Source organism: Anser anser (assembly GCF_964211835.1).
Source record: "Anser anser genome assembly, chromosome: 3".
Lineage (NCBI taxonomy): Eukaryota > Metazoa > Chordata > Aves > Anseriformes > Anatidae > Anser > Anser anser.
Genome location: NC_139722.1, coordinates 84,778,388 through 84,802,890, shown reverse-complemented (window position 1 = coordinate 84,802,890; position 24,503 = coordinate 84,778,388). Strand labels below are relative to the sequence as shown.

Sequence of the window (24,503 nt, the reverse complement as noted above, 5' to 3'; positions counted from 1 at the left end):
ATGCAAGTCTCTTCCTAAAAGAGGAAGAGACTTCCTAAAAGAGACTTCCTAAAAGAGGAGGCTGTAGCGAGGTGGGAGTTGGTCTGTTCTCCCACGTGCCCGGTGACAGGATGAGGGGGAATGGGCTGAAGTTGCACCAGGGGAGGTTTAGGTTGGATGTTAGGAAGAACTTCTTTACTGAAAGGGTTGTGAGGCATTGGAATGGGCTGCCCAGGGAAGTGGTTGAGTCACCATCCCTGGAGGTCTTTAAGAGACGTTTAGATGTAGAGCTTAGTGATATAGTTTAGTGGAGGACTTGTTAGTGTTAGGGCAGAGGTTGGACTGGGTGATCTTGGAGGTCTCTTCCAACCTAGACGATTCTGTGATTCTGTGATTCTGTAAAAACACCTCCTCATCCGAACAATATCCACCCTCACAGCACCCCAGAGGAATAGGGATGTGTGGGGTGAACTGCAGTTGGGGTCACCTTCTGACAGCAAGTAACTGTGACACAGATGGGCAGGGACACTCCTTGATGTGCTGGGACTAATCTGAAAGTGAAGGAATCTATTTGGGACCAGGACACAGTACCAAATGAGCTATTGGAAGAGAGTTTTCCTACTAATAATTATAGCCTTAGACTTTTTGTCTAGGCTCACTTTCCTCTTGCCTCTTGGCTCCACCTGTCCCAGCCAAGTCACTCCCTTTCTCAAGCCAGTCTCAGTCTTCAACTACAGAACAATGCAAGATGTTTATTCAACAAGCAAAGACATACTTGTAAAATCAGAGCCTGTTTCAATCAGAGGACTGTTTCAATTACATTTTCTGGTAAAGCAGACACAAGTTTGGAGAGTTATTTATCTCCATAGTAGAGCCTGTAATATTTCTGTGTGAAGATATTTACAAACCTGACATCCACAGTTTTATTGCATTCGTGGTCAAACACCTCAAAAGCTTCTATAATCTTCTTCTCAATTTCAGCTACTGCGCCATCTGCAAAAAGAAACATAGGAAAAGCAAAAGAAAGATTCACTGAGCTGTTACCAATTGATTTATTTCCAATTTGAGTACAGTGACAATAGAAGCACCAAAACAGATGAAGGAGCAGACAGGAAAAGTACTTTGAAAAAGCAGAAGTTATTCTGAAAAAAAAAAAAAAAACACTGTAAATGCAGAGTCTGACATTTATATTAGCAACACGGCCTTGCTATGGCTCTGCAGCTACATCAAATCTGGTGCTGACGGTGCGTCTCAGCTGCATGATCACCTGGCTGGCCAGGTGTGGACCCAACTAAAAGTATGCAACAGCTCTTTCTGTAATGTGTGCCTGGGCCCTTCCTGGACACCTTGGTGCCAGTGGAATGAGCAAGGAGAGAGAATAAGGGCCCAGGCTTGCCTTGAGGTGGGGTAAGTCACTTTGTTCAGGATTCTGCATCCAGGAAATGTAAGTGCTCACATGTCCACTACGTTAGCCATAACATGAAGAGCTGAGAACCAGGAACAAAGATAGCACAGACATGTGCACAGTGAATATGTCTCATAGTTAATAATTTATTGCAACAGTTTGGAAAGGAAGAAGTTCTCAGGGAAGAGGAAGGAGTAATTTGCTGCATTTGCTTGTCATATCTTGATCTCAAAGAATGGGGAAAGAAGAACAAGTTATCACAGTTATACCTCATCTAAAGCCAGAAATGGCATTCCTAGTGTAAGGAGAGTATCAGGAAATAAATTTTGAAGAGAAAAATGTAAAGAGAGGGAGGCTTCCACCTCTAACAAAAAGAAATATGCCCTCGGGGTGCTTCTCAAGCTCCCTGGCAAGGAGAAGCAAATAAAGAGCAAACTGGTTAGCCCATTTATTAATGTTGTAGTTTGACTCCAGAACAAAAGATAGAATATAGGAAGCAAAGTGATACAGAGTCAACCTTTTGGTTCCCGTGGCAGAATACAGCCCCAATCTCCAGCCTGCAGACCAAGACCAGAAGGCAGTGTTTTGTGAGCTAGCGTAATGGCCTCCACAGAAACACCCCAGGGAACACCTGAGTGATAGTCTGAATATCACACTGGTATTGGTATACTCTGAGTTTGTTTTCTCATTTTCACACTTCTCTATTTTCAGCATAATAATAAACCATAACTCTTCTGTGTTAGAACAGACTTACTTTCTTCTTTAGGCTCATCTGGTGTTAAAAGTGTTTTTGAGCAGCTCTAACCAACACTAAATCGCTGGACATTGTTTCTATAAACATAACAAATTCATACCTAGCTTTCTACAATCCCAACAGTTTGGGAATCCCAGGGTCTGCAGCATGCAACCATTTATTCCATTTGCTCTCTTGCCCTCATAACAGAAATACCTGTTTTCGGGCAAAGGGTATATCAGAACTGGACATAACTAAAAGCAACATTGGCTTTGTGATCTCCCCATCTCTATCTTGGTCCATGACCTTTTCCAACTCATTTTCTCCTCCTGTCCTGCTGAGAAGGGGAGGAGAGCGGCTGTGTAGGTATCTGGTAGCTGGCCATGGTCAACACACCACTGGCTTCAAGAACTTCAATGTAGCAGTGGCTCAAAGCAAAACTAAGGAAGCTCATTGTCATACGGAACAGAGGTGTGTTTCATTATAAGGGCACAGGTGCCTGCTGCTTTCTGCCCAGGTTTGGTACCGAACTCCCCCAGAGGATATTCAAAGAGAAGAGAGGTAGGGATATATCCAGTGTTCCTCTCTGAGTTTAGTCCCCTGAGGGAAGCATGGGCAGGTACATGTGCAATCAACTGGAGACTGCAGCACGTCAAGGAAGAGGAGCCCTGCTCAGTCCCCAGGTACAGGACAAGCTGTATTTTTTTCACAGCTTGACAATAGTCCCTGCCTTTTATGTGCCTAAGCAGTACAAACCACATATAACTCCTTTCCAAAAAACAGGGGTAAATCTAGGAGGACCTGATTCCTTGTGGAAAAGGCCCTACATACTTACTCTCAAACTACTAAATTTGATGGGATTTTTTTCACCGCCTTCAAAGAGTCCTGGATCCAGTCTCCAGTGTACACTGTTAGAGTTTAGTCTTCATGAGATCAGGCACTTCAGTTGTACAGTATGTCTTGCAACAGAGAAATGCTGAAGGAATATTTATAGCTGCACATTCTTGGCTTGATGACTGAGCCTTCTGTAGAAATAAAAATTAACCATGGGGGGGCAGGGAAACATTTCCAGTGCTGGAACAATGTAGCCATCCAGCCTTCTCAAGCTTTTGCCATCCATTAAAATACTATACTTTAATTTTACCCATTTCAAGAGGCCTGGCAAAGAGATGTCCTGAAATGACATGAAAATGATGATTTAATCTAGATACCAGATCATCTATATTTCTTCCAAGAACTGAGAGGAAGTTGTGAGCAATATCAAGAGCAATATCCATGGAAGAAAATAAAATATAGTGTAATCCTCTCAAATACTCTGTAAAGTTGAGTGAACACCTAATAAACTATTGCCTAAATCTCTCTTGTTCCTCCAGGAATGGAGGCCAATAAAGTTCAACAGAGTTCAGGATGGCAAAGCTAGTTACCAAAAGACTTCTGTGATTCACTCTAAACCTCTCATTGGGAGAGAAAAAAAGACAGATTGCTGTTCTAGGATAATGATGCATAAAGGTCTAAAACAATACCTTCAAGAAGGCCATCAACAGATGAAACATGCAGTTACCTCAGCAGATATCATGCTCTATAGTACTGAAATTTTTCTGCATGAGGAGACTGTGCTCCATGGATAAATCAATGAAGATTTCATGTTGAACTGCAATTTTTCAGCAGTTTCTAAGAAAGAAATACCTAAGCTCTGGTCAAATAAAAGATTTCACTCAGTAATTCTAACTAGAAAAACAATATATCATTTCAAAGATAAACATTATCTGATTACTTCTAATGGCTTAAATAACACACATTGAAACATACTGTGCCAAAGAAGATTCCAGTACGTACAACTACTTATTGCCTCAAATGCTCCGTTTAGGAATGCCATACTATTTCCATTTTTATGCTGGTAAAATGCTTTTTTCTCATTTTCTCATTCTCATTATTTTCCTATCACACAAGCAATAAGACTGAATGTTTTAAAATCCATTCCTCAGATACATTAACCAAAAAGTGTATTCACTACCAGTCTTCTTTCCTGTACTATCCTTTGCTATTTTTCCCAGTTTGTTTAGCATGAACTAGATAAAGCTCTAGACACTGCCAGTTAAGTAAGAATGGCAGGGAACTGGGACTCCCAGATTAATTCATCTGGTTCTTTCAGACTAATTATTTCCTCTCCAGGTTGTCCAGACTGTTCCCTACCACTTGAGGCCCATTTGAAGCCAGCCCATGAACTGCACACCTGTCCCAGTTGTGACATTTCTTCTTCAAAGACCACAGCTTCAGTCTTTGTAGGGAACAGAAGCAATTAAATAGAAGTGGCTCTGCCAGACTCTTGAGTAATAAGCATTTTAAAAAGTGATTTCTAGTTGATATTAGAAACTTGAAAATACTTGAAATACTCAATACTTGAAAATTTGCTAGATTCTACTATTCATTTAACTGTACGAGCTTGCTTCCTTTTCTTCCTTCAGGCCAGTTGCTCTGATGGTTCAAAAAGCCAACCCTTCCTTCCACAGAGAAGAAATCACCTGAAGAAAAAAGTGGCATCAAAAGAATACGTAGGCCAACCTTCAACAACTTCTGAAGATGCTAGGGAGCAGTATTTGCTGCTCATGGGAAAAGATTTAGTTTCAATGCAGCTTGATGAACCTTTTTATACAATGTGGTACTAAACTACATAAAGACTAAGATTAGGGGCTGATTCATAGAAGCACCCATGGGCTTGACTTTATTCCTTGATGTTACTGCTCAACAAACCTGAAACATCTATCTTTATAAACACTGATCTACAAATATTTTAATACAGAATTGTACCAGTGGATACACTTAAGCCCTCTTACTACTCCAGCACCATTTCTTCTCTCTCCCACTAGCCATTATTTCAATCCAAAAAACAGCAGCCGTCTTGATCATGTAGGTTCAAACACTCAGAATGTGATGCGAAGATGGCCAAGAAGAAAGAGGAACATTTTTAAGAGGGCAACGGACATGAGAGGGGACATGACTGCGCAGGCAGACAAGAAAATGTGAGTGTTCATGCCCCCCGCCACTGCCACTCAGCTTCAGGGAGACTTCTCCTTCTGCTCACAGATCCGAGCTGCGGTATTTACAACCACACTGCTAACACCGCTCCAACACACGTCCATAAGACCCTTATGTCCACCCTTTGCAAATCCTAGCTCTGGCCATCACCCCCAAAATCACAAGCAGCTCTGTCTGTCTTGCCGCGTGATGCCAATGAAAAAGGAGAGGTGAGAAGGTAAGGTTGGGCTTTGGGGAGTATCTCAGCCAGCTGGAGGTGGAAAAGGTACAGAAAAGTAAGCATGAAGTCTCTGCTTGAAATCTGCATGATCCAAGAAAGGGTTTGGCCAACAAGCAGAACACGACAAGCTAAAACAGTTCTTACTCCTCTGATGTTCAACAGCTTTAATACAGAGTTCAAATCCTAGAAATGTGTCAAAATGCAGTAAAAGTTCCCCAGTATAGAGGGAGAATGGTGCAGTTCCTGCAGATTTGAAACCTGTACCACATTCCCTTTAAGGGCAATTCCCAATTTATTCCCTAGGTGTACAGGGCAGAAGGAGGAAAGAAATTAACAAAAAAGCAAAAATGATTGGTTTTTGATGTTTGCAGCCACTGTTTCATCTGAGCTCTTCCAAAATCCTTCACAACACCGCTAATGAAATAAGGGCACGAGAATTTTAAAATACATAAATAAGTAAATAAATAAATCTGACTGTAGTCCTAATGTAAAGAACATTTTCCTAAATATGGAGGGAAAAAAAAATAATAATAATAGGCTTCACAACCGCAATTCAGGAGAGGTTATCAGTTAGCTCTTATGAGATCTAATCGGGCTTTTAAGCAAGTGTTAACTGAACTACCACCTGGGTCAAGATCTTAAAAAGCAGTCATAACACTCAGCATCACCAGCACAGGTGAAATCTCAAACTCTCTCAAATAAACTCATCAGTTTTATTAAGACATTTTGTTTCCAGAGCACAAAGGGAAAGCCAGTGTAGATTCATAAAATGAATTCTTGGAGCCTGTATCAGCAGCATAAAGTGTTCCTATGCTACTGCTTCTTTCTCCTAACTCCAAAGCAAAGTATATCACTCCCTAAATTATTCTGCCACAAATGTTTATGTTGCCCTCATGAAGTGTATTCGGGAACTTGACTCACTTAAAAATAAATCAGAAACCTCTCCCCACACCAAAGAAGGAAAACTTACAGCATTTAACTAATTCTATTTCAAGGAAATTACTAAGGAAAAGGTATACAGCCAGAAAATAATCTTGAGGTCATTTCAATCTGACTTATTGGCAAGACCCTTCTTCTCTGCTGAAGAAAAGGTGTGCATTAGATTTTGGCTAGTGACCTTAATTCCAGAGAAAGCCTATTGTACAGCTAACCTAATATGCTGAAACCATAATTGTGTGCTATGCTCTAGAAACAGGTGGGCAGAAGTATTTTCTTCTCTGCTCTGAACTCCAACAGCATGCATAATACAAATACAGTAAATACCAAAAGAGGAAGGAACAATGTGATTAAGCTCTAAGCTTGCAGAATATGCAATATGTCTTCGTGTCATGTGATATATAATGACATAATATATGGTCATTGAAAGGAATCTTAATTCTGAAAAGATTTTGAATTAAAACAAGAGGTTTATAAAGCACCTCAATTCCTCCAAAGAAGGGATAAGGCTGGTCCTAAATTGCAGTCCGAAGAAAACAGATCAGATCACTCCCTAGACTTAAAAGAGTGCAAAGCAAAACTCAGGACTCCATTCAATAGACAGTAGGAAGTTTTTTTCTTAGAACCTTACCTAAAGAATGTTTCTTTGCAGCCAAAACTAAAATCCCATGAGTTTAAAGATATGTAAGATTTGGGTTAATCCATCCAGACAGTAAATTAGGGGGAATCTAGGAAATGCTTCTACCAGCTAATAATTACAACAAATACCTTGCTAGCCATCTGTGAGGCAGGACAGGGAAAGATCTGGTAATACGTTTTCCTAGCAACTATATACACTGCAACTGAGCAGCTGAAGCATTTCCCGTTAAGCACAGCTCCAGCTGTAACTCCATGCCTCGAATGTACAGCTCCCAGGCAGCAGGTTCCCACTGCGAGGGAGTCGGGCCAAGGGCCCCATGTCAGCAGGAACTTTGCACAGCTGCCACGTAAACTCTCCAGCATTAAGCAGGACTTTCACATTGCTCATCATCCTCAAGCAGGCTGGGATGTTAAGGAGTCTTGTGAAATCTGTCGTCTCTAGGGAAAACCATGATGTAAGGACTGGGAGGTGAAACAACCCCAAGTATTTATGGCACCAATGGGAAACGTCTCCTGAGTTCTGCTGCTCAAACTGAATGAAGAGTTAAAGAAGCAGCTTCATAAAATTTGGTATACAGCAGGTCCCAAGAAAGGATCGAGCTGAAATCTTCACTGACAGTGGTACCTAGTCCCATCTGGGGATCCAAGCTATGGTCTGCAGACTCAGGAAAGGGATAATGCTTTCCCTCCTAGATGAGAAGTATCCCCTGTTATCACAGATGGTACTTAGCAAACTCAGTTTGAGTCTGTCTCCTGTGGAAGAAGAGAAAAGCTTAACTGGTTTCTGGAGAGGTCACTTCCAAGCATTTTCAAGGAAGTAAAAATTAAATCTCAGGAACAGTAAGAGTTTTTTCTTGTCTTCCAGAATTCTTGAGGACTAGCCATATGATCGCTCCCTGTTGTTTACGTTTGTCACAGCATACACCATGTGGTATCTACATAAACAAGCAAACCCCCTCAGCAGCATGAATCAACAAAACCAAAACCCTACCATACACCCACCATCGTGTATGCAATCAACCTAGGGCTAAGAGCATAACCTCACCCTATTGTTATACTTCTTTCCTTAATGAAATTGAAAATTAATTGAAAAGTTACTATTTTGTTTTCATCACAGTGGCTGCCTTATGGAAAATGAGTAAAAATGTTCTAAAAAGGGACTATATATTCAAAAATAGACACACAATATGGAGAACTCAGAGTGGGGCAATCAGAACGATCTTTGCACAGCCCCATGGCACGAGAACATCTCATGAGAACATGTTCTCATCCCATGATGAGAACAAAACCACCACCAGCAAGTAAGATTTTAGAAAATTCAAGCTATTAACTTGATGTCTGATAATAAAATGCAGGCTGTCAGTTTGATGATACAGGCGGTGGCAAAGTGAACTGGAAAAGCTACATCAAATTCCGACTCAAAAATATTAAATATTTTCTTTTTCCTTTTTGTCTTCTTTACACAAGACAATTGTAATATGGGCAAAATATATAATAAAGTGAAGTGAAAAATTAAGCATTGTCTTGACTCCAGCTTTAGCTATGGAAATGTGATTATTTTATAGAATGATGACAGTAATAAAAATTAAAGTTTGGATCAACCACAATGGAAATATTTGGGTTATTTCAGTTAGAAGTTGAGAAATCCATTAAAGACTTTAAAAAGAATGGTATAACAACTGTGTGTTTCAACCTCCAAGTTGTAAAATGCAGAACATACCCAGTTTGTGACAGTCCATTGGCAGCATCTAATGGGGCTACAAGTTGCCAGTAACTTCAGCTGATGAAACAAGTTGTCTTGAATATTCCCCTATGTTTTGATTGCTCAGTAGATGGTATTTTAAATTCTATGGCATTCTAACCTACCATAGATTCAGAAGTTTTAGTACATGTAGGAACCAAAACTAAGAAAACTAATGGGACAATTAATAAACTACTTCTACTACTAAACCTGTTGAGAAACAAAGTAAGCATAGAAACAATTGCTGCTATGATATGAAGTCCAGCTCCTTGCTGCTCACAAAATCCTTAATCTGACGCTGTAACAGAACAGAACAGGCCATGGCCGATGTCATTTCAAGCTGGAAAAGAAGCCATAAGTAGACACCATCTTTTGTCATCCCCCCCTCTGGGTCAGGTATGGTTCTTCAGCAATGGAAAAAATAAGTCTTTCCCTCACAGTACACATCCCTGTGCCAGGGTCATCAAAGCCCTTTTACTGCCGTCACTTCAGGTTGCTCCTGCAAGGTGCCATTATTTTGCCTGGTCTGCACTGGGCAAACAAACAGCCCCCACAGCAGTCCACACAGATTAGTCTGTGTCCTCAGCACTCAGTAACTCATACCTATGTGCCCTGATTCACAGTGATACAACCGCTGCTGTATTACACCTGACTTGCACTTCCCCACCAGGATCCTACCTGCTTGCTCTGCCCGGAGCTTGCACTTAAAGCCCAGGGATGCAGATGACAAAGTATGCCAGCACAAAGCCCCGGTGGAACTACAACCACTGTCTGGGCTTGCTGCAAATAATGGAGCAACCTATGGTAACAGAGAAGGGCAAATATTGAGGGATACCCTTGCTACCTCTGCAAATTCTTTGACAGGTGCTTGTTGTAACATAAAATTGTCCATATGTTGGAGGGGAGCAATGCTATTTTCTGCATCACTTCCTATACTACGACCCCTGTCAGCCTCCCTAAGCCCAGGCTTCTGAAATAGAGACATTAATTTCCCTGGGTCTACACAATTCTTTCTGGAGGCCACCAGAAAAGAGGGCTGTAATTTGTTAATCAAAGCAGTAAATGCATATAAATATATTTATACATATAAAAAATATTTATACATATAAAATGCAAACCAAACGTACTCTAAACTTACTGAAAGTATTTACAACCGAGCAGACCTTGAATATCAAGGGAAGGAGGGGCTGATTGTTAAGAGTGGCTGAGTGGGATTGGGTCCCAGCAGGGATCCTGCTAACATCATATTGCACTTACATACAGACATATATATATATAATATATATGCATATATATAATGTTGCACATATGTATTATAATGTCTTACTTGTGTCACCATACCCTCACCTCTTCAGATGCCATGTGTGCCTGCATCCTTAGCAGCTGAGATGCTGCTGATGAGACTTATTTTCCAGTAAAAAGAAGGCGGTGATTAGTTTCTCCCTTGCCCTACAGGCAAGATAATCTCTCCTCTCTGCTGTTCGAAGAGCTCCTGAGCAGCTTATTGGTGATGGCAAGCTAAGTCTATACAACTCTGTGACGTACAGGAGAATGATGTTACAGTCATGTGATTTGCTAGAGAAAATCCCACTCCCTTGCAGGCAGTAATTCTGAGTGACGAACACAGGCATGTATCAATCCATGTCCAAAGCGTACTTTGTGCAACTCAGGGAAGGCTCAACAAAATACGCCCTGATGCTTTTACTGTACACAATCTGTGTATCTATGCTATATCTACAGAGAATGAAGCACTGATCTTCCTAAGTATTAAGAGAAGCCTACAACCCTGGGAAGCGATCAAGGAATATTACCTAGTTATACTCAGCTGGAGTTCAATTTTCTCAAACATGAGGCAGTAGCTGAGGTTTAGTAAGTGATCAGTTTTTTGTTGTTTTTGTCTGTTTGTTTGTTTGTTGTTGTGCTTTTCTTTAGGTGGGATGGTATGGAAGGAGTCCTTCCTATTTTCTCTCTACAAAATAAACTCATGCTTTGGTCTGCATCTGCCAAAGAGGAGAAGCAGAGAAGCCGAGGCTGGCTGCTTGGTACGACAGGGCTGCAAGCGAGATGCAGTGCGGATCATGTTCCCAGTCCAAGCAATTAAGGTGAGACAGACTCTGGAGGCAGGAAGGGATTCCTGACCTGGGGCAATCCCAGCCAGTGTCCCATGGCAGAACCCAGAGAAGACCAGCCAGTCCAGGCCATGGAAAAAAAAAGTTTTGAAACGAAAACCACGCGTTTGACTAATTCAGGTTAAAATTTAAAAAGATTCTGATGTTCTCTGGTGAGCAATCTGTAAGCCACACTGCAGGATTCCTTCTGTATCTGCAAGGACAATGGTCCAGTGGAGGCAGTCATCCCCTGCCTCGCGGGTATGAGTAGGCACAAGCCTTCCATCAGGAAGTGACAATGCAAGCTGGACCCCCACGTGCGCAGCAGCAGAGGCGGGTTTTCTGCTCTCTGCTTTGACCAGCCAGGATGACACGGTGCAGGAGGATTACTACCTTTAAGTAGCAGGGACGTGCACAAATACGTGCCCTCCAGCTGCCCTCCAGGTCCAGCCTCCTGCGGCGCCGCTGCTGAGGCCTGTGTGCAGCTCCACCTGGCCACAGCCCCGAGCTGCCACCGTGCCCCTGGCTGCTGGGGGCACTGCTGCCAGCGCCCCGCGACAAGCACCTTCCCTGTGCTCTGCCTTGCTCCCTTCCCTGCAGCTACAGCTCACAGGCTTGTCTCACCCCGAGTACAAAGTCTCTCTGAGCTCTGCAATGGTCAACAGAGACAGCCAGTGCCCTGACCTGACCTTCGTAAGCACCTTACCCATTCTGTCCTAGCCCACTGTCAGCCCCGCATTAAGGAGGGCAAGGCTGCCAACAGTAACACAGAGCTCACTGCCTGTCCTCTGGGGAATGCGCCGTACTGGGAACAAGAAGGAACGCATGCAGGGTGTGTCCCGTGTGTGTCCAAACCTCTAGACAAAAAGTAGGGATAATCTCAGTTTCAAAGAACCTGAAATCTTCGTTACTTAAAGCAGAAATGCCTGGCAGTTCTCATGAGCAACTTTCAAAACGCAACAGCACCTAGTGTGACCCTAATGGCTTCTCCAGCTTTCATGCAAGTCTGTTTGCCCATACGTGGTGCATTTGTTGCTGCAAAGTCCTTACAAAAAGCCTTCTTGGCTTTTTCCTTTTCCTTTCCTTTCTTTTCCTTTTCCTTTTTCTTTTCCTTTTTCTTTTTCCTTTTCCTTTACTTTTTCCTTTTCTTTTTCTTTTCCTTTTTTTCTTCCTTTTTCTTTTTTTTCTTTTCTTTTCCTTTTCCTTTTCTTTTTCTTTTCCTTTTTCTTTTTTTTTCATTCTTTTTCTTTTCTCTTTCTCTCTTTCTTTCTTTTCTTCTCTTTCTTTCTCTCATATTTTGTCATGTGTTAAAACATTTTTTCACCTCCTATCTGCTTAGTCTTTTTGCATTTCAAGGAGGGAAGGGCCGAATGGGACTGGCCTCAGTGCTCTGAGATGAGACACTTACATTACAAAAAGAGACACATCACAAAAAAAGGCTACAGAGTCCTGAATCTTAACAACATGCATTTTCGGTTGATACGCTGTCAAACGTTTTATGTCAGGAGTATCTGTAGCATTTTTAGGGTACCAGCCAGGATGCAGCATGAGATGTTCAGCTGCGGTTCCCAGGACAGGCCCCTCCCCAGCAGCTGGCCCCAGCCACGCCGCGTTAGGCCCACAGGCCTCTTCTGCTCCCAAGCCACCCACTGGGTGCTCACACCAGCTGCAGATTATTACCGTGGAAGCAGCACACCACAAGGATTTGCAAGAAACACGTGACCAAATGGGACCTAACAGGTCTCAATTACGACATGGATTTCAGCCAGCCAGGCAAAGCATCTATTCCGCAGCCACTCAAGTGGTAGCTGGGTTTGCCTTCAGGGAGCCACGGGCGGCACGAGCCAAACATGCGAGCCCTGAGTAATGCTGCTCACCATAACCATTTGCACGGGTCCAGCTCCAGGAGCAAAGCTCTCCTTCTGCTAGCTGCTGTCTTCGGACAAGCTGCCAAGTACCTGTCACTGCATACAAGCGGCACGAAGGGCAGTGAAACAGCACACTTTTTCATACTAACCTGCAGAACAACAGGGGGAAATTTCCTTTTCATATAAAAATCTTACTTGTCTGCTGAGCAGAGGATGTGGAAATATGCTTCCAGCCATCAAAAGAGAGCAAGAAAGTCCTATCTGTGCATAGATCTGGACTGCCTCCTGTACACCTGTGATTCACAGGTAATATACAATTAATATCTTCTACTTTTCTTGCAGAAAGTCATGATGTTATCCTTCCTAGAGTGAAGTAAAAGAAATGCCAGCACTTGACGTTTGTTAGCCTGCAAAAATAATTGCCACACTTATTTTAAAGTCAATACCAGCTGCACGTAGACTTCCTTTTCATCAGGCAGAGATAAGCTCAGCATAAATCTCCATTAGGGATGTCTTGCACACCCCTAAATTCCCAACTCTGGCAGTTGTTCCAGTCAGCACTCCTGTTGCAGCTCCGAGCTGGCAAAAACAGTAATCTCCACTGCTGCAATTTGTTCTGTATCTTTCATCTCAGCCACACCTGGGAGCTAATGAAAGAGTGATGTCTAGCCCATACTTATATTCTCTTTCATCACCAGCGGCAAAGTGCCCTGCAAGGATATATAGCTCTCCTGGCAATGCTCAGAGTCTCGCTGTACCTCCAGCTGCCTCTGAAAGGTAAGAGCTAGCACAGGCTGCAACAGAGGCAGAAGGCAGCCCGTGCTGCTGTACTGCACGGTCCCTGAGGGCGTTTACCTCTGTTTTTCCTGGGCTCTCCGCAGGGCTGGCCAAAGAATCAGGTGGCACAGCCACAAGGGACAACTCCAAGACCGAATTCACAACAAATTGCAGCAGTGCAGCGGTGGCTGCTGTGCGCCCCAAGGCCTGGCTAACTCTGACGGGACTGGGGATGCCCCAGCAGGGCGCCAACAGCACACACGCACATCTGGCTGAGCACATCTGCACCAAGCGCCTCCTAAATTTAATGTGCCCACTGAACTGCCTCTGCACACTGACTGCTGAAGTGGTCATGAAGCGGAGATCAGAATCACGTGGATATTAGAGCTCCTGGAAGTAATTTATTTCCAACATAAACTAGCAGAAAGTTTAACTAACTACAGGAGCACAGTAGCGCTGCTAGAATACAGCAGCGTGTGAACTTCCTTCATTTGAAAGACATGCAGTTGTCTAAAATGAAAGGTGAGAACTAATGTTTTTCAGGATGACTTTTAATACATGCTGCTACCATGCTGCTACGTACCTCAACTCCTTGAAGTTTCTTCACAGGGTCTCAAATGGGTTAATAAACACCACTTCTCTACTGGTTGCAATTCTGTTTGCTCTGCTCTGGGGTGAGGACTTGGACCAGCCAAAGGAAGAGTGTGAAAGTGAAACGACCTGGCACGGGATTTACAGGGGCTTGGTGCAGCTGCTTGCTTTTAAGGAGCTGCCTTGAAAGCATCACTTGCAGTGCTAAACCACTTTCTTTACATATCATGAATGAACATCAACCTCCAATTTTCTGTCTGCCTAAGAGTAATAGTTTGAATATGAACAGCTTTTCAGCTGACAGATTTAAGGCATTTACATTTATCATCAATGGGGGATAAGACATTTCTATAAAGAAATGAAGAAGGTTGGCAAGTACAAAAAATAAAAACCAAAGAATACAAGCTGTCCATGGATACACTTCAGAATTCATGTCTAATTTTAACCTGATCATCAGCAATAACGGTCCAGAAACTTCTGTCAACTTAAACCAACAACACAAAAATCCTTACCATTTTTAAGATGCAGCTTGGTAAGTCTGTGAAAGTGACTTGTGAAAGTTGTTTGCAACAGCAGGCTGGACTCAAGGAAATCCCTTCCATTCACAGGGCTATCATGTACTACCCACACATACATCACGTTGAGCAGTAAGTATTTCACATACCCTGAGAGCTGGAGTCTGTATTTTATTTTAAAGATTGATATTAAAGACCACGTATAAAAATATCCCATGGGACCTGTCATGTAGCATACAGTCCAGCCTCCAAACCCACCAGAGCCAGGTTTGGGTTTGGGGACCCCCGCCCTTTACCCCACAGCAGGTGCCTGCAGGCTCTGCACAGGCTGGGCTGGGACCTCACTTCCACATTTACTTCCATCGCCTTCCCCCTGCCTTGCCAACAGCAATGAAACAGTATCTGCTCACATACAGTAAAGGTGCTCCTGAACTGGGAAAAAAAAAAAAAAAACACTCAGATCTCAGAATAATTAGTATGTAGACATGGAAATTCTTAATAACACGTTAACTATTGTTGGAGAGAGAATTTGTGGGAGTTTTCTAGCTCCCTGTCAGCACTGCGTATCTGCTGGTTGGCATTGTCTAAAAGACAAAAAAGTTTAAAGCCTTTCTGCAAACCAGCTAATTTTGTATTCAGTAAGTCAGCTAGAAGTAGAACCAAACTGAAAAGCTTCTGCTATTTTATGTGCTATGGAAACAAGAAACCTGTCAATCTGCAACTACCTATTCTACATGCATTTGAGGTCACTTTTACTGCAATAGAGCCAAGAGGATCAGGAATCTACAGCCTGTGGTTATTTTTTGTTTCAGTCTCAAGTACAAAATACTAAAATATAACTCAAATTGATGTCAAGGTACATGTTAAACTGCATTGCTATCTAATGAAAGCTATAAACTTTTCTCCTCAAATAGCTTCTCACAGGAATATCAACAAGAAGAAATAAAAATATTCATAGTGTCCATCTGTAAATTCCAAAGTGATTTCCTAAGTGGTCTCATACATTCTTCCCATAGATATTCTTCTACAGCTGAAATGTTCCTTGCTTGAGCCCTAAGAAAGCTACTTGTTTTAACAACTTACACTAATTTTGTATTTTTTGGCACAAACGAAACAGTCACTTTTATAATTAGAAAGAATTTATCTGACGAACTACTTTAGCTTGAAGGTTTGTTGCAAGTATTTAATCTATAACTTTCGTACTTTCATATACTGATGCTTACTTGTGAAAACCCAAGAAAACATTTTAAAATCCTCAGTATAGCAAGACACTTAGATGCACTCATGTGCTTAACACCATGTGCATCGTGTTATCGCATTCAGTGGGATTCCCCAAAGCCGTACACAGCTTAAGCACTTTGCTGTGTCAGGTTTGAAACTCTTGTGTTAATTAAGTGTGCTCTGAGCAGAATTAATGGTTACGACTGCCTACAGTGCTCATGGCAGCCACTGGGCTCCTTAAAGTTGGACTCACAACGATTAAAATGGAACGAACAGCAAGAGAGCATTTTTAATCTCTGCAGCAAAGACAGACTCCAAGCAGACCACGGTGATACAGGTAAAAGGAAAGTTTAAATCCCCCAGATGTAGGAAGATCGAGCGGGGCAACCAAAGCAGTGGCAACTCTGCCTCTTAGCCAGAAGTTAATAGTTGAATGGGATATGCAGCTTGTTCCTACCAAATGTAAACTGCAGTAAATCTCTGATTTCACCAGTGTGCCAGGTGGCAAACCAGGGCAGTTAAAGAGCAGATATATGTATGACTCAACACATTGTTGCTATATTTACTCCAGGCACTAAAAGAGAGGTAAAAATTCTTTCCTATCTCTACTGACGACCTCAATGTGAGTGTTTCACTAGTGGGGAAAAGGATCTGTGAGGACTGATTACATACTGCAGCTGTAATTTAAATTACCCAGAACAACTAGTAATTATTTACCAGAAAAAAAAAATCATCACCACAAACTGGTTATTCTCCATCTCCTTAAGTCTTCATATCACCATCAGGTATTTTTTGGAAGATCTCTGTTATCCAGAAACAGTTATTCAGTTTCATATGGGTGTAAGTGTGGGAAACAGAAGCTCAGACTATTTAATCTACTTCCTTTTGGATTAAAATTCGTGACGTATAAATTGCATTTTAAGTACGTGCTGGCACAAAGAATATGGTCTTAGAAAAACTCTTAATACTGATCACTTATACAACATTACCGTAATGATATAGGAACACTGAGCGTTCTTTCTTTTATGTACTTCCATGTAATTTCTTAAATCCCAGCTGGAGAAAAATATGTCTTGTCTTCTGTCTAGTTTTACTTCAGGCACTACCGGTCTGACATTTTACTTTCAGGTTCCAGTAACATCAGTATTGAGATCAGAGATATTAAAACTTAGAAAATCTGACATGTTCTGTCAAATTATAAAGAAAGTATCTGAGAGCAAATGGAAGAACAGACAGACTGAATGAAGTAGAAAAAAAAAAAGGAAAGGAATAGAATGATACGAAAAAAGATACAAACAAATATGCAAAAGAGAAAGATGAAGCAAACAGTCTAATGTAATCAGATGGGTATAAAAAAAAACATTAACAATGCTGAAAGCACAAATGTAGGGACATAAATTTATGCATAAAACATACAGCTCCAGACAGTATGGGCATGATATTAACACATGCACAAGCAAGATTTTATTCATGATAACTACGTAAGTTAGGGAGTAACACTCGCGTGAGCAATGTTATACACAAGAGGTTGCAGCATTTGACCTTTCACTTTTTTTTTCTTGTGCACATCTTGTACATCTGTAAAACATTTAAGCAGACATTTTAACTTTGAAGAAGACAGAACTTGAAAATAATAGGACCTAAGGGAAACCTTTACCATGAAAGTTGGTGAAACTGCAGTTCTACGATGAACCAAGAGGAATACCCTAAAGACTAATTAGTTGAAAATATAACTAATGTTATTGTTCGGTTTGAGACATCATAAAGTAAAACCTGCAGTTTGTGTATACGTGGAATGCTTGTCAGAAGCAAGCGTGATCAGTGCGTGAATCCAGAATCTGGGATCCTAATTAACCCTCTAACTGCTTTCTGCAAGAAGTCTAATAGCAATTCTGAAATGGGTATGAGCATCTTACTTTTATGGGATTGCTTCTGCAGTTTAATGAGACACTGACTGCTAGTTTGCCTCAATCATATTTATAATAATGAGGCACCTTCATAAGGCAATAAGCAACTGGTCTGCCTACTAACAGAGTAAGATTCTAATGAGTAACTGAAGGTAAGCTACATGCCTCATCCTTGTATTATCCACGTGGTACAGGTCATTGTCCTCATTCTGCAGACACGAAGCCAAAGCCTAGTCTGTCACTTTCCCACGATCTATTGAGAAGTCTGGAAAGGCTGGTAACAGAGTTTTGGGGTCACAGTTATTTAGGATGACAGCATAATATTCCTCTAGATGATTACATCTTATGCTTTATGGGGAATAGTGTTTTACAGGATGTTAGAACACTTTAAGTAAATTAAAAAAAAAAAAGTCAACAAAAGAGTCTGTCTTTACAAATATAGTACTTCAATTTCTTTAAAAGTATTTTGGAACTATAAAAAATTCATTAAAGGCCATTAATCAAGCAATCAAAAAAAGTCTTCCTTCTCCAGGAGTTTCTGTCTATGGATTAACAAAATGGTGCAAGAGCTCAATACCATCCATACAGCTGCCCAAAATATATATGAAGGCAGAAGTTCCCAATCCTGTTACCCTGCCAGAACGCCAGACTCCCTCTTCTCAGATGGTTCAGCAGACTTCTAGACTCTTATCCTATAATCTCCACCTACCTCTGCCAGCACTGTGCCTCAGCTTCTTTTGTAAAACTGGAATGATGCTAAAAATATGCTTTTTCAAGACTAAACACAAATGAAAAACAATATAAAAGAAATAACATGGTTAGAACACGGTTAGAACCGACCTCACTGAAGGGACATTGGTCTTAATTCTTCATTTATCCAATGTATCTATACTGCAAAGCATATCTTGGAAATACTTCTACCAAAATCAACTTAACCCTTCAGCATTATCCACGATGACTATTTACACACGACTTTTCTACAGAGAACACTGCTTTTACTAATTAATGTGAAATAATCCCTTATTTACATTATTTTGAATGCAGCACTCGGAATCTCTGAAGTACTACGACATGCACGAGTGTATGGCAGGGATGGATTAACGAAGTCACAACACCGAGTTTTACAGAAAGCATGCTCTTCTCGAAACCATACTCGAACGCCCCTGCAGGCGGAATTACCTTTAGCCTACAAAACCCCATTTCTGGCAGCGCTTCCTGAAGCACAACGCGCCTGCCTCTAAAAATAAGCCCCGGTGCCACCGGCGGCACAGATTACGTTTTCTCTTGGCAGAGGGAGCCTGGCACATCCAAGCGGGCACGATGCCCGCCTCACCGGGGCTCGGCCCTCGGCTCCCCGGCCCCGAGCGGCCGCCGGCCCGCCCTTACCCTCGCCGTTCCCCTCCTTCTCCGCCATGGCAGCGGCCCCGCGCCGTCGCCATGGCGACCCGGGCCGCACCGGGCCCTCTCGCCCCGGCTTCCCCGGGCGGCACGGCGGGACGGGACGGGACGGGACGGGACGGGACGGGACGGGACGGGACGGGGCCGGGCGGCCCCCGGGGAGCGGCGGCTGAGGGCCGCGGCCGCCGCCCCCGGCCTCGACTGCCAAGCACAGCCACCTCGCTTCCCTCCGCCCTGGCAAGCAGCTGCGGCCCTCACGGAGGCTGCTCAAATCAAAGTGAAATGAAACATGGCTGGTGCGGTGCACTGAGTCTCCGAGTCTCACACCTTAGATACTGTACCGCGTGTTCTCAAGAGCAGTGAGCCACAGCCCTGGGCACTGACGCCCAAAAACATCAATTGCACCCCAAACACGGAGCCCAGGCGTGCAGGCTGCAACCATCCCGTGACCACCAGGAACCCCACACCCGTGGTCCCCACCATCCCAAGCAGGGTTTAGGGCATCACTCCTGCCATGCCAAGGTGGCAGAAAACATAAACCACCACCAAAAGCTACATCAGGCACGTGTGGCGGCAGGTGCTCACGCTGCTGTCCTGGCAGGGAGGCCGTGGGCCAGCCCCAGCAGTCTGCCATTTCACAACGTTCCTTTCTTGTTAGTTTTCCCAGCAACTGCAGAGATTTCTGTGTATCTGGGCTTTAGAAAGTGAAAGAACATTTTATTCTAAATACCATCGCTCTGAAACAGCTAAAATATTCTCAGTGATATTAAATAAAACTTTGCAGTTTAAATATAGCTGTGTATTTTAGCAGACGTATTTGCAATGCATGGTTCTTCCAACTCTGAAACAACTATGAAAGTAAAAAACACACAAATATTAACATTCCAACAAGATGCAACCATATACTCATGGAAATCGGGGGGGGGGGGGGAGGGGGGGGGATTCCTAGAACTAAAATGTCCTCACCACAGCAGGTGCTTGCTTGTCAGATGTTAAAATTTTGCAAAGCCTATTTGGATAATGCCTCTTCACACACTCATATCCACCTCTTGAACAGACAGCTTTGAGGTGTTCAGTATTAGTGTAGGACTAGAATAATTAAAATTAAAAAAAAAAATAGGGCTTCTTTTCTCTAAAAAATCACTTTTTTATAAGATTTGCTATGCGCAGGAAATAGCTATCCTCGGTGCCTTTCAGCCACTTACTTATTTCTGTGTTTTTATTGAACGTAAGCTCAGAGTAAAGAGAATATAATAGAGAGGATATAATAGACACCCAAGAGAACTTGCAATTACTCAGTTGGGAAAACGGATGATTATACTCTCTAACAAAGCTGATCCTTCCAAATGGTTATCTATAGACTTTAACAGTTTATTAAAGTAACTAAATATTTCAAGGTATATGTTTGACTACATGAGTAACACGGATTTGTTTCCTCTCAAGCAGATAACAGAAGTTTTGGTGAGAATGACACAGAAGCCAAATGCAGAATTTGGAATGCAACAGAAGAAGGAAAGGCCCTTATCTTTCAGTCTGATGAAGTCACATTTCTTATTCCCTCAACCCCTCTACACACAAAACCTTCATCTTTCCTGATTATAGATCTATTGTAGTGGATCAGCCATATGTTTGAAACCAAAGACAAGTGCAAAATACATTGTTTTTTATTACTTCCCTCTCCAACTCTAAATGTGAAATTTCATGTTCTTCAATATTGTGCCCAAGCATTAGATTTCTTATGTCATTTTCCAGATCACCTGACTCATCATAGGACATTTAGAGCTCTTCTACAAATGTCGACTTAATTCAAAGTGTTTACCAGATTCCCCAAATAAATGCTTTAAAAAATACTCTTCCAGTCATTCAGGTTTTCATGCCAAACCCATACGCCAAATATGAACAACGTTCAGCTTTAGAATACATACAGATATTGCTTACTGTGCAATTTTATTGAGAATCTTCATAGAATCATAGAATGGCTCGGGTTGGAAGGGACCTCAAAGATCATCTAGTTCCAACCCCCCTGCCATAGGCAGGGATGCTACCCACTAGATCAGGTTGCTCAAGGCCTCATCTAACCTGACCTTGAACACCTCCAGGGATGGGGCTTCCACAATCTCTCTGGGCAATGTGTTCCAGTGCCTCACCACCCTCTGAGTGAAGAATTTCCTCCTAACCTCTAATCTAAATCTCCCCTCTTTTAGTTTAAAAACATTCCCCCTTGCTCTGTCATTTATCTGATTGAGCAAAGAGCAATCTTGTGTTTTTACAGTAGTTTTTGGCTTGATGTGAATTGTCACAAATGTGAAGTGGTAAGACAGTCATTCCACTCAGGACACTTACGTTTTAACATCTTCCCAGCAATTTCACCAGGGTTTAGACTTGGCTTTCCTTACCAGCCTTACATATTTAATGTATACTTATCTCAGTTTCCTCCAAGACTGATTGGAACAAAAACAGTGTGTAAAAGCCGGAAAGAAAGGGGAAATTGTGAAGTAGGCAACAGATATGATGTTGTGTTCACCACGCTATGTCCTATTGTAGCAGCTGACTCAGGCCCTTACTCGCTACTATGATAGCTCCTTTGGGAGAGCTTTATTCCAAACATATAAAAGTACTGGTCAAATCCTGGAATTTTATACTTGATAAGTTTGACACCCCTAGCCTAGCTCCAAAATCTTTTGTCCCTTACAGCTATTACTAATTTCAGCAAACAGTATTTCACACTCTCCTGCCTCTGCTGTTGATGTTCCACTCAGAACAATTACTGTAAGTCAAAGTGCTTTGTCTGCATCGCCCGCTCTAGACCAGAGTTTCCTTTTGTTTTGAATAGCTCGCAGCCAAATGTCAGCACCTGTTTCCCTTTCTTCCCCCAATTCCTGACATACAAGGTTTTGGTGTCTTGTCTGTCTCCAGAAGCAGAACAAAATATGGAATGAGAAAGCACTTCAAAATGAGAACTCACCACTTTAAAATTTCCTGGCAACATATCTTGAAAAATCTATGTAGGAAAAAAATGTTAACAATTATAATGCAGATCAAATATTGGACCTGAACCACATGACTGTTTCCCTTCTAACTTAATGCACAGACATCTCAAACCAAGGGTATGAGTGGGCTGAAACAACTAATCGCATTTTGGCACAGGCAAGTACAAAAGGAAACCCAGAACTACTAATTCAACAGCTTGAAATATCAGCTGCTGCATGCAAGATCTTTAAAGAGCTCCTCTGAAGAGAACATACCCTTTTAAACTTGTAATTTTTCATTTTAAAAATGTCAAAAAAATATCTCAGGGAAAAATACGGAAGGAACCAGCATTGTTGATACAAAGCCTGAATCCACTGACGTCTAATAGTGGTAAGGTACCCTTGCCTCTGCGCCTAATTTCATCGCATACATTTCTCTCAACTATCAGGGTCTTATCACACGTTTTGTGTACTTTCCATGCATATGTTCAGAAATTTTGCTCAGCACAAAAAACAGCTCTAAAATGGGAGAAGTGATATAGAAGATAAAGTAGTTCAAGGAGGAATAGTAACGTCTCACAAAGGACTGTTCCCCCATGGTTTGGGGACTGCAGTATTTGGACACATCTTTTCTCCAACCAGTTGCTGAAGACTTTCGCTATGGAACTCCCTCTGTGGTTTCTTTGGGACCGTAAAACTGAAAACACAAGTAAGTGTATTCATTTGTCCATCAGAGAGAAAGTAAATTAATAGCTACGATTCTGTGACGGGAGTCTACCTTTAACTCCTCTGCAGCTGAAAGGGCGCAGCCCTACCAATCAGAAGGTGTTTCTGTGTTGCAGAACCATTTTTCACCAAGTGCATATGGCATAGTTGTTCCACTCTTTCTCTGGGATCAGCTGCTGATTTGAGTGACTCAGAAACAGCTTCTTCAAAACAGAGAATTATCTAAACATATCTGTTCACCCAAATGATACACAGCAAGCAGATAAAAATAAGAAAAAACCTCCATCGTACCTTGCCTAAGCTGTGTCTTTCCTTCAAATTTTGGGTAAATTACATTAAGAGCAGCTACCTTGTTCCTTGATGCGTGGGAGGGGACACAGCTTCTCTTTTGGCTTGTTTGCCTTGTTACTGCAGACCTTGATCCTTGGACCAGATGACAAGAAGTCTAAGAGAGTGGTAGAGCCAGACAAATAGTGTCCCATTAATAGTCCTACCATTGACTTCTTCCAGACTGCTGCCATTTTCTTATTAACCATTTCTGGCATCTTACTGTTTTCTTTTTGAAAAAGAAAAATCTTCCCGCTCTGACCTATAGAATAGCAAGAAGCACAAAAATTGACAAGAGAGTTCCTTTAATTCTTCACACAGGTAACAAACAAGTACTTCAACCCTGAAGCCCAAAATCTGATCCCTTAAATATTATATCAGATGGTATATTTCCATGGGACACCAGGAGTTCGTTGATGCTGAAAAAGGAGGATCCAGCTGTTTCTTCAGTTCTTGTCCTTCCTTCACTACTGCCAGCTGCACATCCTCCTTCTACCTTGTACTAGCTGCGCTATTCATTGAGGGAAGATACGAGTCACCGAAGTAGTAGAAAAACAATCCATCAAAAAGTGAATAGGCTTCTGCCATGTTAAGAAATTTGGCAAAGGGTCTGCCAAGCATCTGAGCTGGCCCAGGCAGGAAGTTGTACCATGCAATCGGAAGTGAGGAAGAAATAGGGATGAAGGCAGCCAGGGTGAGATGCTGGTTTAGAGGTAGTAAGCTCAGTTATTTGCTGAGTCTGTAAGGAAAACTCAGAAGGGAAAAATAGGCTCTAAGTCTGCTTGTAATGGCAGCGTCTGAAATGCTTCTCAGTCCCTGGATGGCATGGCATTGGAACTGCCCTGGTAAATACCGCTTGTTGCTTATATACAGCTGTGATCCCATGGATCTTTAGATGCTTCTGTCCAGTTACAAGAAAGTTGCATTTGGGGAAAAGTGGCCAAATATACGTTAAAAAGAGTTACTAGGAAAAGAGTAGCACTTCTTCCCCTCAGCAATATTCCTCAATGTCAAAGAACTAATGACAGTGCTTAGCCTTTGGGACTATGAAGAGCTGCAGCAGAAAAAATCTCTCACTTTTACATGCAAGTGCCAGGTTGCTGTTCCCCATCCCACCCAGGCACAGAAACGGCCCTAGTGATCCACATATTTTAACCTTCAGACTTTATTACCATTAATTATATCTAGAAATGAAGCCAGGATCCCTGAGAACACTGTGGCAGGAACAAAACACAATAATCCATCTGCCTAGCAACACAGGTTGCCATGAGTACTTCTCCCCATGCTCCATGCTCAGCGGTGGCTCGCCATTGAACACCAAGCCAAGTTCAAGGGCCCGGTACTGATAAAGAAAGACTGCTTCCTCCAGTGGAGACCTTGGTTTTCATAACCAAGGCACCTGCATTC

At 42.2% G+C, this 24,503-nt stretch overlaps 1 protein-coding gene across 7 annotated transcripts in view; it reads right to left on the bottom strand.

The window, feature by feature from the left end:
* The window catches only part of DRC8 (dynein regulatory complex subunit 8), a 51,973-nt gene that overhangs the window by 12,283 nt on the left and 15,187 nt on the right, over positions 1–24,503 (bottom strand). For 5 of the 7 annotated variants that reach the window (XR_014581856.1, XR_014581857.1, XM_083829615.1 and 2 more), the window contains one exon: positions 888–972. Coding sequence is in view for 5 of the 7 variants with exons in the window: in XM_083829615.1 (XP_083685741.1) it covers positions 888–972 (85 nt within the window). In the remaining 2 variants the exon portion in view is untranslated. Of the gene's footprint in view, positions 1–887; positions 973–19,062; positions 19,879–24,503 lie in introns of those variants that run through there. The other 2 variants (XM_083829618.1, XM_083829619.1) reach the window with 2 other exon arrangements.